The sequence below is a fragment of the Panulirus ornatus genome, chromosome 36, assembly GCF_036320965.1.
Source record: "Panulirus ornatus isolate Po-2019 chromosome 36, ASM3632096v1, whole genome shotgun sequence".
NCBI classification, from domain to species: Eukaryota; Metazoa; Arthropoda; class Malacostraca; order Decapoda; family Palinuridae; genus Panulirus; species Panulirus ornatus.
The window spans coordinates 15,454,000-15,470,026 of NC_092259.1; the positions used below are offsets into that span (position 1 = coordinate 15,454,000).

At 40.9% G+C, this 16,027-nt stretch overlaps 1 protein-coding gene across 3 annotated transcripts in view; it reads right to left on the reverse strand.

Moving 5' to 3' along the window:
• LOC139760406 (uncharacterized) overlaps positions 1–16,027 on the reverse strand; it is a 119,528-nt gene that overhangs the window by 7,701 nt on the left and 95,800 nt on the right. For all 3 annotated transcript variants that reach the window (XM_071683572.1, XM_071683571.1, XM_071683570.1), the window contains one exon: positions 5,452–5,558. In XM_071683572.1, coding sequence (XP_071539673.1) covers positions 5,452–5,558 — 107 coding nt within the window. The remainder of the gene's footprint in view (positions 1–5,451; positions 5,559–16,027) is intronic.

Below are 16,027 nucleotides of genomic sequence, written 5' to 3' on the forward strand. Positions count from 1 at the left end.
CATCTCACAACACATATTGTCCTCAAACATTTCATTTCCAACACATCCACCCTCCTCCACACAACCCTATCTATAGCCCATGCCTCACAACCATATTACATTGTTGAGACCACAATTCCTTCAAACATACCCATTTTTGCTCTCCGAGATATCGTCTCGACTTCCACACATTCTTCAACACTCCCAGAACCTTCGCTCCCTCACCCACCCTGTGGCTCACTTCAGCTTCCATGGTTCCATCCACTGCTAAGTCCACTCTCAGATATCTAAAACACTTCACTTTCTGCAGTGCTTCTCCATTCAAACCTACCTCCTAAGTAACTTGTCCCTCAACCCTACTGACCCTAATAACCTTGCTCTTATTCACATTTACTCTCAACTTTATTCTTTCACACACTTTACCAAACTCAGTCACGAACTTCTGCAGTTTCTTACCCGAATCAGCCACCAATGCTGTATCATCAGCAAAACAACAACTGACTCACTTCCCAAGCCCTCTCATCCACAACAGACTGCATACTTACCCCTCTCTCCAAAACTCTTGCGTTCACCTCCCTAACCACCCTATCCATAAACATACTAAACAACCATATTGACATCGCACACCCTTGCCACAAACCAACATTCACTGGGAACCAATCACTTTCTTCTCTTCCTACTCATACCCATGCCTTACATCCTTGGCAAAATCTTTTCACTGCTTCTAGCAACTTACCTCCCACACCATATACTCTTAAAACCTTCCACAAAGCATTTCTATCCACCCTATTATATGCCTTCTGCAGATCCATAAATACTACATACAAATCCATCTGTTTAACTAAGTATTTCTCACATACATTCTTCAAAGCAAACACCTGATCCACACATCATCTACCACTTCTGAAACCACACTGATCTTCCCCAATCTGGTGCTCTGTACATGCCTTTACCCTCTCAATCAATACCCTCCCATATAATTTCCCAGGAGCACTCAAACTTATGCCTCTGTAATTTGAACACACATTTATCTCCTTTGCCTTTGTACAATGGCAATCCTTAGGCACTTCAAAATGATCCATACATAGTGAGAATATCCTTACCAACCAATGAACAACACAGTCACCCCCCTTCTTATAAATTCCACTGCAATGCCATCCAAACCCGTTGCCTTGCTGGCTTTCATCTTCCGTAAAGCTTTCACTAGCTCTCCTCTGTTCACTAAACCATTCTCCCTGACCGTCTCACTTTGCACAACACCCTGACCAAAACACCCTATATCTGCCACTCTATCATCAAACACATTCAACAAACCTTCAAAATACTCACTCCATCTCCTCACTTCATCATTCATTATCTCCCCATTTGCCCCTTTCACCAATGTTCCCATTTGTTCTCTTGTCTTACGCACTTTATTTACCTCCCTCCATCTTTTTATTTTCCCGAAAATTCAATGATAATCTCTCACCTCAACTCTCATTTGCCCTCTTTTTCACCTCTTGCACCTTTCTCTTGGCCTCCTGCCACTTTCTTTTATACAACTCCCAATCACTTGCACTACTTCCCTGCAAAAATTGTCCAAATGCCTCTCTCTTCTCTTTCACTAACAATCTTACTTCTTCATCCTACCATTCACTATCCTTTCCAATCAGCCCACCTCCCACCTTTCTCATGCAACATGCATCTTTTGTGCAAGCCATCACTGCTTCCCTAAATACATCCCAATTCCTTCCCTACTCCCCTTAGATCAATTGCTCTCACCTTTTGCCATTCTGTACTCAATCTCTCCTAGTACTTCCTCACACAAGTCTCCCTTCAAAGCTCACTTACTCTCAATACTCTCTGCTCCCCAAAATTCTCTTTTCTTTTCTGAAAACCTCTATACGTATATATACTATATATAACAGAGGACAATTTTCATATCTAATTTATGACACTACATCAACCTTCCCAATATGTAAGCAAAATATAAAATAAAATTTTTGTGGTGCCATGGAAAACCATTGACACTTGAAACCTGATGTCATGATCGGCAAAATGGTATGTAATATTCTACGTATGTATACTCAAAACCTTGACTGGCAAAATCATGGTAGACAAGGGACCTCTATTACTTACAATAAATAAATAAGTAAATAAAACAAGTGTTTGCTACTTCAAATAAAGACATATAGCTCAAAGTTTGAGTCATGAACTCCTAGGAAGTGTAAGGCTAGCTGTAAGGAAAGGTATTACATAGCAAGCCTACCTGCTTTTCCATCTTTACTAAGGCAGCATTAAGAACAAATGAGCAACAGCCTCATCTGAACACATCCACTCCCTAGCCATTATGTATAATATACCGAAACCAGAGCCCACCATTCAAAGCCAAGCCCCACAGACTATTTCATGATTTACCTTAACTGTTTCATATGCCTTGGTTCAGCCAAATGACAACATATCACCTCCCAGATTATACAATACTCCAATTCATTCAATCCTATGCACACCTTTCATCCTCCTGAATGCTTTAGGCCCCAAAAACCAAAAGCCTCCTTTACATCATCCTTCCATCTCCTCAGTATCCAGAAAAAAATGAAAATATTATTCTATGCAATACCAGGAGGAAAAAAAAATATACATGGAACAACAACTAAAACATTCAAAAGGAAACTTGGACATATAGCTAAGATCAATCCCAGATGAATCTTGGATCAAAACCTATATACTGTGCATGGTAACAGTGAGAAACATGATATGTGGTGAGCTAACCATGCCACTCTGGCAAAATCTCATCACGGTATTTGAGGGAACTTGCTCCCTCTACCTATGATACACAAAAAACCTCTTCATCAATCATCCTTGAATCATCCTATCCATGTGTCCGACCCATTTCAGCACAACCATTTCTGCCATGTTACATGGGGAAAAAAAAAAGGAAGCTGATTCGCCTCCTAAGCCCCTCCACCCTTGCCCCAGGATCCTCACATTTCACCTTCCCTCACCACCTCATCCATGAACAGATTAAGTGGCCTTGGAGACAAAATATATTTTCAATGCAGACCCTCCTTCAACAAAAACTACTCACCCTTCTCTTTCCCTAGCTGCAGGTATGCCTTACTCTCCTGGCAAAAATGCCTTATTGCATTAAATAGCTTTCCTCCCATACCATTTACTCTTATACTTTCCACAAGGCATCTCTATCAATGCTATGCTTCTCCAGGTCCAGAAATGTCATGGACAAATCACCGTTTCTCCAAATATCTTTATAACTAGATACCAGGTTTGCATATCCTGTACCAATCCTAAAGCCACACAGCCACACTGCTTAACCCTTAGTCAGATGCTCTGTGCATGCCAACACCCTCTTAATCACCACTATGCCTTACAACTTACAAGGTATATCTAAATTCACTTATACCTCTCTAATTCGAGCATGCAATTTGGATGCCCTAGGCTTTATCTAAGGCACTAAAAATGTATTCTGCCAGTCATTAGGCATCTCACCTTGTGCCATACATACAATGAAAGGCATGACTAAGCAATCCACAATATCATCCCATTTATGAAGAAATTTAACTGCTAGCCTATTCACTCTTGCTGTTTTGCCACAATTCCTCTTACGTTAGACTTTCATCACCACTCTTTTAACCAAACCATTTGCTATGACCTTTTCATTCGAAAAAGCTTCTCGTCACAAACACACGATATCTGCTACCTTGTCATTTTGCATATTCAACTCTTTCAAAATTACAACTAAATCTCTTCTTTATAACCTCCCAATGTGTTTCTCCTTACTTTTGCTGCCAACTGTCCTCTTGCTTTCAAACTAATCACCTAATCTCAAATTTTTTTTCATTCTCCATGAAGTTCACCAATTCTTCTCACCCTGTTTCACTTGCCCTAATTCTCGGCTCACATACCTTCCTCCTGATGTTTTCCCCTATACACCTTCCCAGCACTTACTTTGCTGCAGGTTAACATTAACTTGAAAATTTTCCATAATCAATTTAACTTGAAAATTTTCCATAATCAATCATAAAAGCTTGATAATGAAGAAGAGAATAAAATGTTTCACACCTCTATCAGCTGAATGAAAACACAAAACTAAGCAGGGCAACAACATTAATGGAATCAATAAGACTTTTTACGTTTACAGCCAAAATTTGCTGATAAAAATTCAAGGCAGTACTGTGACTGATTATGTTACAAGGATTTTTAAACCCTAGTAGATAAGGATTAATTGGATTTAGGAAGGGGAAAAGGGTACAAAGAAAAGAGTTTTGATCCCAAGACAGATTTTTCACTTTCTCCAAAAGTGGTAAATACTTTCTCTTGTTTTTTTCTTTTTCCCTTTCATTAACCTTTCTATATTTCAATTATGGCCCTCCCTTGATTTGGACTTTTGCCCATGACTAGAGCCTCCATTGTAAGTAAAAATTATATAGCTGGGAATGACTGGAAAAAAAGATAAAAGTTTATGCAGCAGTTAAGGACTTATATTAGGCATGTAATAAAGTTAACAGGAGAGCTCTTTGGGATATTATAAAGCTCTATGGTGTCACTGGCATGCAAAGATGACTTTTAAAGGTATTCACCATATTCTATGGCTTAAAAGATGCATACTTTGTCCTGAAAAATACCTCCAATAGTCAAACTGCTACTTCAAACCCACATGTTGCCCCACTTGTCACATTACTTGCTTAAGAGAATTTAAGTTACAGACTGGTGTTATATCACCTGTGTGTCATATGGAATTTACACCTTTCCCTTGTTGTACATGGGGGTTATGTCCCTGGAAATGAATACATATCAAATTTGTGTAATTCATGCATCTTATTACATAGTACAAAAGGGCAAACCCCAGCAGATCTTACCAGGTAAGGGAATATTAGTGATCAGTAATTGGTAACAGTGACTTTTTTAGGGACATCTTTGAGTTACAGATATAGGAAAAGGTCTGGTCTATGCATGCTAAATTTATGTTTTTTGTTGATGATGGAAAGAGCAAACATCAAATGCTTACATGAAACGATGGATTTTTGCTGAATATTTTCTTCTAAAATCAGGGTGCATTGGATGTGCTGGTGAATCATGTAGGCCAGAAAATATGGCAACTAATGAAGCTCTGAGAAAATAATTCCCGTCATACACGAAGTTCAACAGTGTATCACTCACTCAATCAACTGTTACTTCTCACAAATGCAGCTCTTCCTTTACATTAGAAATTCACCGTTTCTAAACACAAGTTATTCTTAAAACATTCCACACTACTTATAAAATACACCCTTTCTACATCACCAAATGCTACCTTTACAGCACTCAAGATCCAAAGAAATTAACATTCTTGTGGTGGAAATCTCTTCACCACTTAAAACTTTTCAAATACCTTTTAATACAATCATTTTCAATCTTAATGTGACTGTCAAATATTACAAAGCTAATGACACAAATCTGTTTATCATGACAAAGTGAAGTACTGAAACTACTTACCGGACTATACTCAAAGTCATCTAATGTGGTAATGCCTTTCCCTATTATATTCTGCTTGAAGACAGGTGCTGCTTTCTTAGAATTGATTGAAGCTTCAACTGCCATGGCTGGAAATACACAGCCAAAATTATCAGGTAAACACAATACAAATTCACCACATACTACACTGACACTATGAGATGAGTAACAGAACAAGTTTTAATGTGTACAATATCTAGAAATCTAATAATGAAGTTCTAAAATTCTTTATCAAAACAAAAGCAAAATCCTTTCTTAGGTTGCTATCTAAATCTTAAATATTTACTTAAAATCAAATTCATCATCGACCCTTCTGTACCACCTCTTCCAATATTCAGAGCAAGGTAGCACATGCAGAATCTTCAAGATTAAAAATACTATTTTTTCATACTTCACTGTTTCCCATGTTAGTAAGGTTGCAGAAGGAACAGATGTTTACAAACTCAAGTTTGTAAACATCCCCTCTCCAGCTGTCATGTATACAGCAACAATTCCAGACTCTTCTATCAATAGCCAAGCCCCACACAAATTTCTGTGTTTTTCCCTGACTGCTTCATGTGCCCTGGTCCAACCTAATGACAAGTCACCATCCGGCATACAATACTGTTCACTCACTTATTCCATACATGCCTCACACACTCTTGCACATTCATGCCCTTGTAATCCAAATTATCTTTCATTCCATCCTTCATCATGTAATCAGTCTCCCCCTCCACTCATCCTCTCCATACATCCATTACATTTTAGCATACTCTCTTCGCCTCTCTCAACCATACCCTTCCTACTTCGACACTCTGTCAACCCTCTTCCCACCACTTACTGTCCTCAAGCATTTCATTTCCTACACAACTATCCTCTTCTGTACATTCTTTTTTATATTTAGGGCCTACAACTCACATCCACACAGCATCACTAGATTACTATACTAACAGTATACTCATCTTTGCTCTACAGGAGTTGACCTTTCTTTCTACCCATCCCTCAATGCACCTAAGACCTTTGCACCCTTACCCACCCTATGATTCACTTTAATAGGTACATCTGTTGCCATGTCCACTCCAGGTTCACTGCATTCCAAATCATCCTCAACCACACCTCTCTCTCTCTCTCTCTCTCTCTCTCTCTCTCTCTCTCTCTCTCTCTCTCTCTCTCTCTCTCTCTCTCTCTCTCTCTCTCTCTGCATTACATCTAGCTCACATTAACTCTAAACCTTCTCCTTTCACATACTCTTCCAAACTTATGACACCAGCTTCTGGAATCTTTTATACAAGTCTGACGTCAGTGCTTGTCATATGCAAACAGCAACTGATTCACCTCCCAGTATACCGTACATTTGCTCCTCTCCAAAACCCTCACATTTACCTCCCTTAATGCCCCATTCATAAAGATTAAACAGCCATGGCAGCATTGCACAACTACAATGCACAACCACCATCACCTGAAGCTACTAACAATCCTCTCTTCCTACTTGCACACATGCCTAATTTCCTTCATAAAAACTCTCACAACATAAATTCATTGCACCTTCCTTAGACCCTCTATCAACCCTATATACACTCTCTCCAGATCCATAAATGCCAAATACGAATCCTTGTTTTTGTCTTAAGTATTTCTCAAAAATCTTCAAAGAAAGCATCTAGTCCACACATCCTCTACTAATCCTCTCCAGCCTGATGCCCTGTGTACACCACCACCATATCAATTATTGATCTTCAATACAATTACCAGTCACACTCTATGAATCTCTGTAATCTGATCATTCACATTTATTACAGTTGCTTTTATATCATGGCTCCATACAGAAATTCCTTAAGACTTCCAGTACCTTATCCTGGGCCATACATATACTGAAAATTTTGACTAACCAGTCAACAACTCTATCACCCAATTTCTTGAGAAATTCAACAAATATCTTATCCATTCCAGCAAACTTTCTACACTTCATTTTATGCAAGATTTTCATCTCTTCTCTTTTCACTGAGTCATTTACCACCACTCTCTTGCTTCAAGCACCTACAAACATCCCAACCACATCTGCCATCCTATCCAATAACACATTCAACAGTCCTTTCAAATACTCACTCCATCTCCTCTCTACCTCTATTTTGTTTGCTACCACTTACCCATGAGCTCCTTTCACTGATGCTCCTATTTGTCCTCTTATTCTCCTTACACATTTTCTTCTACCTGAAGTTACTTCATTTCTTATTTTCCAGCTTTTTCAGCTAAAGCACCTTCCTCTTGACCTGCCACTTCCCTTTGCACATCCCTCAATCATATGCACTCCTACCCTGCAGCTAACATCCGTATATTTGTCTTTCTTCTTTCACCAGTAACTTACCGTAACTTCCTTGTCAAAAGACTCAATACACTCCTCATGTACATACATCTCATCTTCAACATGCCACACAATTTTCCAGCATGTGTAAGCATACTTCCCAGATATTCCCTGTGTGCTGTAGAAGGAGACTAAAGGGGGTGGGAGTGGGGAGGCTGGAAACCCCCTCCTTGTATTTCAATTTCTAAAAAGGGAAATAGGAGTCAAGCGTGGAGTGCTCATCCTTCTCGAAAACTCAGACTGAGGTGTCTGAATGTGTGTGGATGTAACCAAGATGAAAAGAAAGGAGAGATAGGTAGTATGTTTGAGGAAAGAAACCTGGACATTCTGGCACTGAGTGAAACGAAGCTCAAGGGTAAACGGGAAGAGTGGTTTGGGAAAGCATTGGGAATAAAGTCAGGGGTTGGTGAGAGGTTTTATGCTAAGGAAGGTGTAGCACTACTCCTGAAGCAGGAGTTGTGGGAGTATGTGACAGAGCATAAGAAAGTAAATTCTAGATTGATGTGGGTAAAACAGAAAGTGGATGGAGAGAGATGGGTGATTATTGGTGCTTATGCACCCGGGCATGAGAAAAAAGATCATGACAGGCAAGTGTTTTGGGAGCAGCTGAGTGAGTGTGTCAGCAGCTTTGACGGACGAGACCAGGTTTTAGTGATGGGTGATTTAAATGCAAAGGTGAGTGATGTGGCACTTGAGGGTATAACTGGTGTACATGGGGATATTCAGTGTTGTTAATGGAAATGGTGAAGAGCTAATGGATTTGTGTGCTGGAAAAAGAGATATACATATGTATATGTACGTGAGAAGGAGAGATGGTTAAAGGGCATTATTGAATTACGTGTTAATTGATAGGCATGTAACAGACAGACCTTTGGATGTTAATGTGCTGAGAAGGGCAGCTAGAAACACATGTACATAATTCATACTGTCTGCCCTTATTCATTCCTGTTGCCACCCCACCACACATGAAATAACAACCCCTTCCCCCCGCATGTGCACGAGGTAGTGCTGGGAAATGTCTCTAGGTGTCATGTAAAATGCACCGAAACCACAGCTCCCTTTCCACATCCAGGCCCCATAGAACTTTCCATGGTTTACCCCAGATGCTTCACATGCCCTGCTTCAATCCATTGACAGCACGTCGACCCCGATATACTGCATCGTTCCAATTCACTCTATTCCTTGCAAGCCTTTTCATCCTCCTGCATGTTCAGACCCCGATCACTCAAAATCATTTTTACTCCATCTTTCCACCTCCAATTTGGTCTCCCACTTCTCCTCATTCCCTCCACCTCTGAAACATAAATCCTCTTTGTCAATCTTTCCTCACTCATTCTCTCCATGTGATCAAACCATTTCAAAACACCCTCTTCTGCTCTCTCAACCACACTCTTTTTATTACCATACATCTCTCTTACCCTTTCATTACTTACTCGATCAAACCACATCACACCACATACTGTCGTCAAACATCTCATTTCCAGCACATCCACCCTCCTGCGCACAACTCTATCTATAACCCACGCCTCACAACCAAATAACATTGTTGGAACCACTGTTCCTTCAAACATACCCATTTTTGCTTTCCAAGACAACATTCTCGACTTCCACACATTCTTCAACGTTCCCAGAACTTTCGCCCCCTCCCTACCCTATGATTCACTTCCGCTTCCATGGTTCCATCCGCTGCCACATCCACTCCCAGATATCTAAAACACTTCACTTCTTCCAGTTTTTCTCCATTCAAACTTACCTCCCAATTGACTTGTCCCTCAACCCTACTGTACCTAATAACCTTGCTCTTATTCACATTTACTCTCAGCTTTCTTCTTTCACATACTTTACCAAACTCAGTCACCAGCTTCTGCGGTTTCTCACATGAATCAGCCACCAGCACTGTATAATCAGTGAACAACAACTGACTCACATCCCAAGCACTCTCATCCACAGCAGACTGCTTACTTGCACCTTTCTCCAAAACTCTTACATTCACCTCCCTAACAACCCCATCCATAAACATATTAAACAACCATGGAGACATCACACACTCCTGCTGCAAACCAACATTCACTGAGAACCAATCACTCTCCTCTCTACCTACACGTACACATGCCTTACATCCTCGACAAAAACTTTTTACTACTTCTAACAACTTGCCTCCCACACCATATCATCTTAATACCTTCCATAGAGCATCTCTATCAACTCTATCATATGCCTTCTCCAGATCCATAAATGCTACATACAAATCAATCTGCTTTTCTAAGTATTTCTCATACATTCTTCAAAGCAAACACCTGATCCACACATCCTCTACCACTTCTGAAACCACACTGCTCTTCCCCAATCTGATGCTCTGTACATGCCTTCACCCTCTCAATCTATACCCTTCCATATAATTTCCCAGGAATACTCAACAAACTTATACTAATTTGAGCACTCACTTTTAACCCCTTTGCCTTTGTACAATGGCACAATGCAATCATTCCACCAATCCTCAGGCACCTCACAGTGAGTCATACATACATAAAATAATCTTACCACCAAGTCAACAATACATTCATCCCTTTTTTTAATAAATTCTTCTGTAATACCATCCAAATCCACTGCGTTGCCATCTTTCATCTTCTGCAAAGCTTTTACTACCTCTTCTCTGTTTACCAAATCATTCTCCCTAATCCTCTCACTTTGCACACCACCTTGACCAAACACAAACACATTCAACAATCCTTCAAAATACTCACTCCATCTCCTTCTCACATCACCACTACTTGATATCACCTCCCCATTTAGCCCCCTTCACTGATGTTCACATTTGTTCCCTTGTCTTATGCACTTTATATACCTCCTTCCAAAACATCTCTTTATCATCCCTAAAATTTAATGATACTCTCTCACCCCAACTCTCATTTGCCCTTTTTTTCACTTCTTGCACCTTTCTCTTGACCTCCTGCCTCTTTCTTTTATACATCGCCCAGCCACTTGCATTATTTCCCTGCAAAAATCGTCCAAATGCCTCTTCTCTTTCACTAATAATATCACTTCTTCATCCCACCACTCACTACTCTTTCTAATCTGCCCACCTCCCACGCTTCTCATGCCACAAGCATCTTTTGCACAAGCCATCACTGCTTCCCTAAATACATCCCCTTCCTCCCCCACTCCCCTTATGTCCTTTGTTCTCACCTTTTTCCATTATGTACTCAGTTTCTCCTGGTACTTTCGCACACAAGTCTCCTTCCCAAGCTCACTTACTCTCACCACTCTCTTCACCCCAACATTCTCTCTTCTTTTCTGAAAACCTCTACAAATCTTAACTTTCGCCTCCACAAGATAATGATCAGACATTCCTCCAGTTGCACTTCACAGCACATTAACATCTAAAAGTCTCTCTCGCACGCCTATCAATTAACATGTAATCCAATAACACTCTCTGGCTATCTCTCCTACTTATATACGTATACTTATGTATACCTCTCTTTTTAAACCAGGTATTCCCAATCACCAGTCCTTTTTCAGCACATAAATCTACAAGCTCTTCACCATTTCCATTTACCACACCGAACACCCCATGGTGTTATACCAATTATTCCCTCAACTGCCACATTACTCACCTTTGCATTCAAATCACCCATCACTGTAACCCGGTTTCGTGCATCAAAACTACAAACACACTCACTAAGCTGCTCCCAAAACACTTGCCTCTTATGATCTTTCTTCTCATGCCCAGGAGTGCGAGGGAAGTATTCTTTCTCCCCCATCCCCAGAGATAAAATATATATATATCATACAAACTTCCAACAACCAGGATCGAACCCAGGACCCCTGTGCAACAGGCGGGAATGCTACCACTAGGCTATGGGCCGGGCTAATAGGAAATAACTTTTCGAATACTATGTACTCGAATACCCTTTGTCTCATGTTGGTGAGCAACGGGTCTACATCGGTCCTTTCCCAACAAGCGTACATAGCCAGCAGATAGCATTTTACCTAACCTAACTGTACAACATGGAGGTATATGAATACGAACAAAGTGCATAAGAACGCTCTCCTTCATGGAACATACAAACCTCCAACAGCCAGGATCGAACCGGGGACCCCTGTGCAACAGGCAGGAATTCTACCACTAGGCTATGGGCCTGGCTAATAGGAAATAACTATTCGAATACTATGTATTCGAATACCCTTCGTCTCACATTGGTGAGCAACAGGGTCTACACCGGTCATTTCCCTACAGGTGCACATAGCCAGCAGATAGCATTTTACCGAATCTATCTGTACAACGTGGATATACGAATACGAAAAGTGCATAGGAACGCGCACATTCATAGAACATATACCTCCACTTTGTACAGTTAGGTTCAGTAAAATGCTATCTGCTGGCTAGGTGCAGTGCAGGTGTGAGTGATGTCTCCAGGGTTGTTTAATTTGTTTATGGATAGGGTGGTTAGGGAGGTAAATACAAGAGTTTTGGAAAGAGGGGCAAGTATGTAGTCTGTTGGGGATGAGAGGTCCTGGGAAGCAAGTCAGTTGTCATTTGCCTATGATAGAGCATTGGTGGCTTATTTGAGTGATAAACTGCAAAAGTTGGTGACCAAGTTTGAAAAAAAGTGTGAAAGGAGAAAGTTGAGAGTAAATGTGAATAAGAACAAGGTTACTAGGTTCAGTAGGGTTAAGGGACAAGTCTATTGGGATGTAAGTCTGAATGGAGAAAAATTGGAGGAAGTGAAGTGTTTTAGATATCTGGGAGTGGACTTAGCAGCTTGTGGAACCATGGAAGCACAAGTGAGTCATAAGGTGGGGGAGGGGTCAAAGGTTCTGGGAGCGATGAAGTATGTGTGAAAGGAGGGAACATTATCTTCGAGAGCAAAATTGGGTATGTTTGAAGGAATAATAGTTCCAGAAATATCATACGGTTGTGAAGCAAGGGCTATAGAAAGGGTTGTAAGTAGGGTGGATCTGCTGGAAATGAAATGTTTGAGGACAGTATGTGGTGTGCTGTGGTTTAATCGAGTAAGTACTGAAAGGGTAAGAAAGATGTGTGGAAGTAAAGAGTGTGGCTGAGAGAGCAGAAGAGGGTGTGTTAAAACGGTTTGGACATATGGAGAGAATGAGAGGAAAGATTGACAAAGAGGATATATGTGTCTGAGGTGGAGGGAACAAGAAGCGGGAGACCAAATTGGAGGTGGACGGATGGAGTGAAAAATACTGAGTGATCGGAACCTGAACATATAGGAGGGTGTGATGCGTTCAAGGAACAGAGTGAATTGGAACAATGTGGTATACCAGGGTTGATGTGCTGTCAATGGACTAAACCAGGGCATGTGAAGCATCTGGGGTAAACCATGGAAAGGTCTGAGGGTCATAGGAAATTGTGGTTTCAGTGCATTATACAAGACAGCTAGAGATGGAATATGAATGAATGTGGCCTTTTTTGTCTCTTTTTGTGGTCCTACCTCGCTGAAGCAGGAGATAGCAATGTTGTTTCCTGTGGGGTGGGATTGTGCCAGGAATGGATGAAGGCAAGCAAGTATATGTACTTGTGTATATATGAATATGTCTGTGTATGTGTGTGTACATGTGTAAGTGAGTGGATGGGCCATTCTTTGTTTCCTGGCACTTCCTTGCTGATGTGGGAAACAGCAATTAAGTATAATAAATATATAAATATATGAGTCATACATACATTAAATAACCTTACCAACCAGTCAACAATACAGTCACCCCCTTTTTTAATAAATTCCACTGCAATACCATCCAAACCTGCTGCCTTCCCGGCTTTCATCTTCCGCAAAGCTTTTACTACCTCTTCTCTGTTTACCAAATCATTTTCCCTAACCCTAGCACTTTGCACACCACCTCGACCAAAACACCCTATATCTGCCACTCTATCATCAAACACATTCAACAAACCTTCAAAATACTCCCTCCATCTCCTTCTCACATCACCACTACTTGTTATCACCTCCCCATTTCCGCCCTTCACTGAAGTTCCCATTTGCTCCCTTGTCTTACGCACTTTATTTACCTCCTTCCAGAACATCTTTTTATTCTCCCTAAAATTTAATGATACTCTCTCACCCCAACTCTCATTTGCCCTTTTTTTCACCTCTTGCACCTTTCTCTTGACCTCCTGTCTCTTTCTTTTATACCTCTCCCACTCAATTTCATTTTTTCCCTGCAAAAATCGTCCAAATGCCTCTCTCTTCTCTTTCACTAATAATACTCTTACTTCTTCATCCCACCACTGACTACCCTTTCTAATCAACCCACCTCCCACTCTTCTCATGCCACAAGCATCTTTTGCGGAATCCATCACTGATTCCCTAAATACATCCCATTCCTCCCCCAATCCCCTTACTTCAATTGTTCTCACTTTTTTCCATTCTGTAATCAGTCTCTCCTGGTACTTCCTCACACAAGTCTCCTTCCCAAGCTCACTTACTCTCACCACCCTCTTCACCCCAACATTCACTCTTCTTTTCTGAAAACCCATACAAATCTTCACCTTAGCCTCCACAAGATAATGATCAGACCATCCTCATGGTGAGGTGCCTGAGGATTGGCGGAATGCGTGCATAGTGCCATTGTACAAAGGCAAAGGGGATAGGAGTGAGTGCTCAAATTACAGAGGTATAAGTTTGTTGAGTATTCCTGGCAAATTATATGGGAGGGTATTGATTGAGAGGGTGAAGGCATGTACAGAGCATCAGATTGGGGAAGAGCAGTGTGGTTTCAGAAGTGGTAGAGGATGGTGAATCAGGTGTTTGCTTTGAAGAATGTATGTGAGAAATACTTAGAAAAGCAAATGGATTTGTATGTAGCATTTATGGATCTGGAGAAGGCATATGATAAGAGTTGATAGAGATGCTCTGTGGAAGGTATTAAGAATATATGGTGTGGGAGGCAAGTTGTTAGAAGCAGTGAAAAGTTTTTATCGAGGATATACGGCATGTGTACGTGTAGGAAGAGAGGAAAGTGATTGGTTCTCAGTGAATGTAGGTTTGCGGCAGGGGTGTGTGATGTCTCCATGGTTGTTTAATTTATTTATGGATGGGGTTGTTAGGGAGGTGAATGCAAGAGTTTTGGAAAGAGGGGCAAGTATGAAATCTGTTGGGGATGAGAGAGCTTGGGAAGTGAGTCAGTTGTTGTTCGCTGATGATACAGCGCTGGTGGCTGATTCATGTGAGAAACTGCAGAAGCTGGTGACTGAGTTTGGTAAAGTGTGTGAAAGAAGAAAGTTAAGAGTAAATGTGAATAAGAGCAAGGTTATTAGGTACAGTAGGGTTGAGGGTCAATTCAATTGGGAGGTGAGTTTGAATGGAGAAAAACTGGAGGAAGTGAAGTGCTTTAGATATCTGGGAGTGGATCTGGCAGCGGATGGAACCATGGAAGCGGAAGTGGATCATAGGGTGGGGGAGGGGGCGAAAATTCTGGGAGCCTTGAAGAATGTGTGGAAGTCGAGAACATTATCTCGGAAAGCAAAAATGAGTATGTTTGAAGGAACAGTGGTTCCAACAATGTTGTATGGTTGCGAGGCGTGGACTATGGATAGAGTTGTGCGCAGGAGGATGGATGTGCTGGAAATGAGATGTTTGAGGACAATGTGTGGTGTGAGGTGGTTTGATCGAGTAAGTAACGTAAGGGTAAGAGAGATGTGTGGAAATAAAAAGAGCGTGGTTGAGAGAGCAGAAGAGGGTGTTTTGAAATGGTTTGGTCATATGGAGAGAATGAGTGAGGAAAGATTGACCAAGAGGATATATGTGTCGGAGGTGGAGGGAACGAGGAGAAGAGGGAGACCAAATTGGAGGTGGAAAGATGGAGTGAAAAAGATTTTGTGTGATCGGGGCCTGAACATGCAGGAGGGTGAAAGGAGGGCAAAGAATAGAGTGAATTGGAGCGATGTGGTATACCGGGGTTGACGTGCTGTCAGTGGATTGAATCAAGGCATGTGTATGGGGGTGGGTTGGGCCATTTCTTTCGTCTGTTTCCTTGCGCTACCTCGCAGACGCGGGAGACAGTGGAAAAAAAAAAAAAAAAAATATATATATATATTCTTACTATTATTATTATCAATCATAATCATCATTATTACTATACTTAATCGCTGTTTCTGTCATCAGTAAAGTAGTGCAAGGAAACAACAGAAGAATGGTCCAACCAATCATATATACATATATACACATAAATGCCTATACACACACATATACATTTCAACAT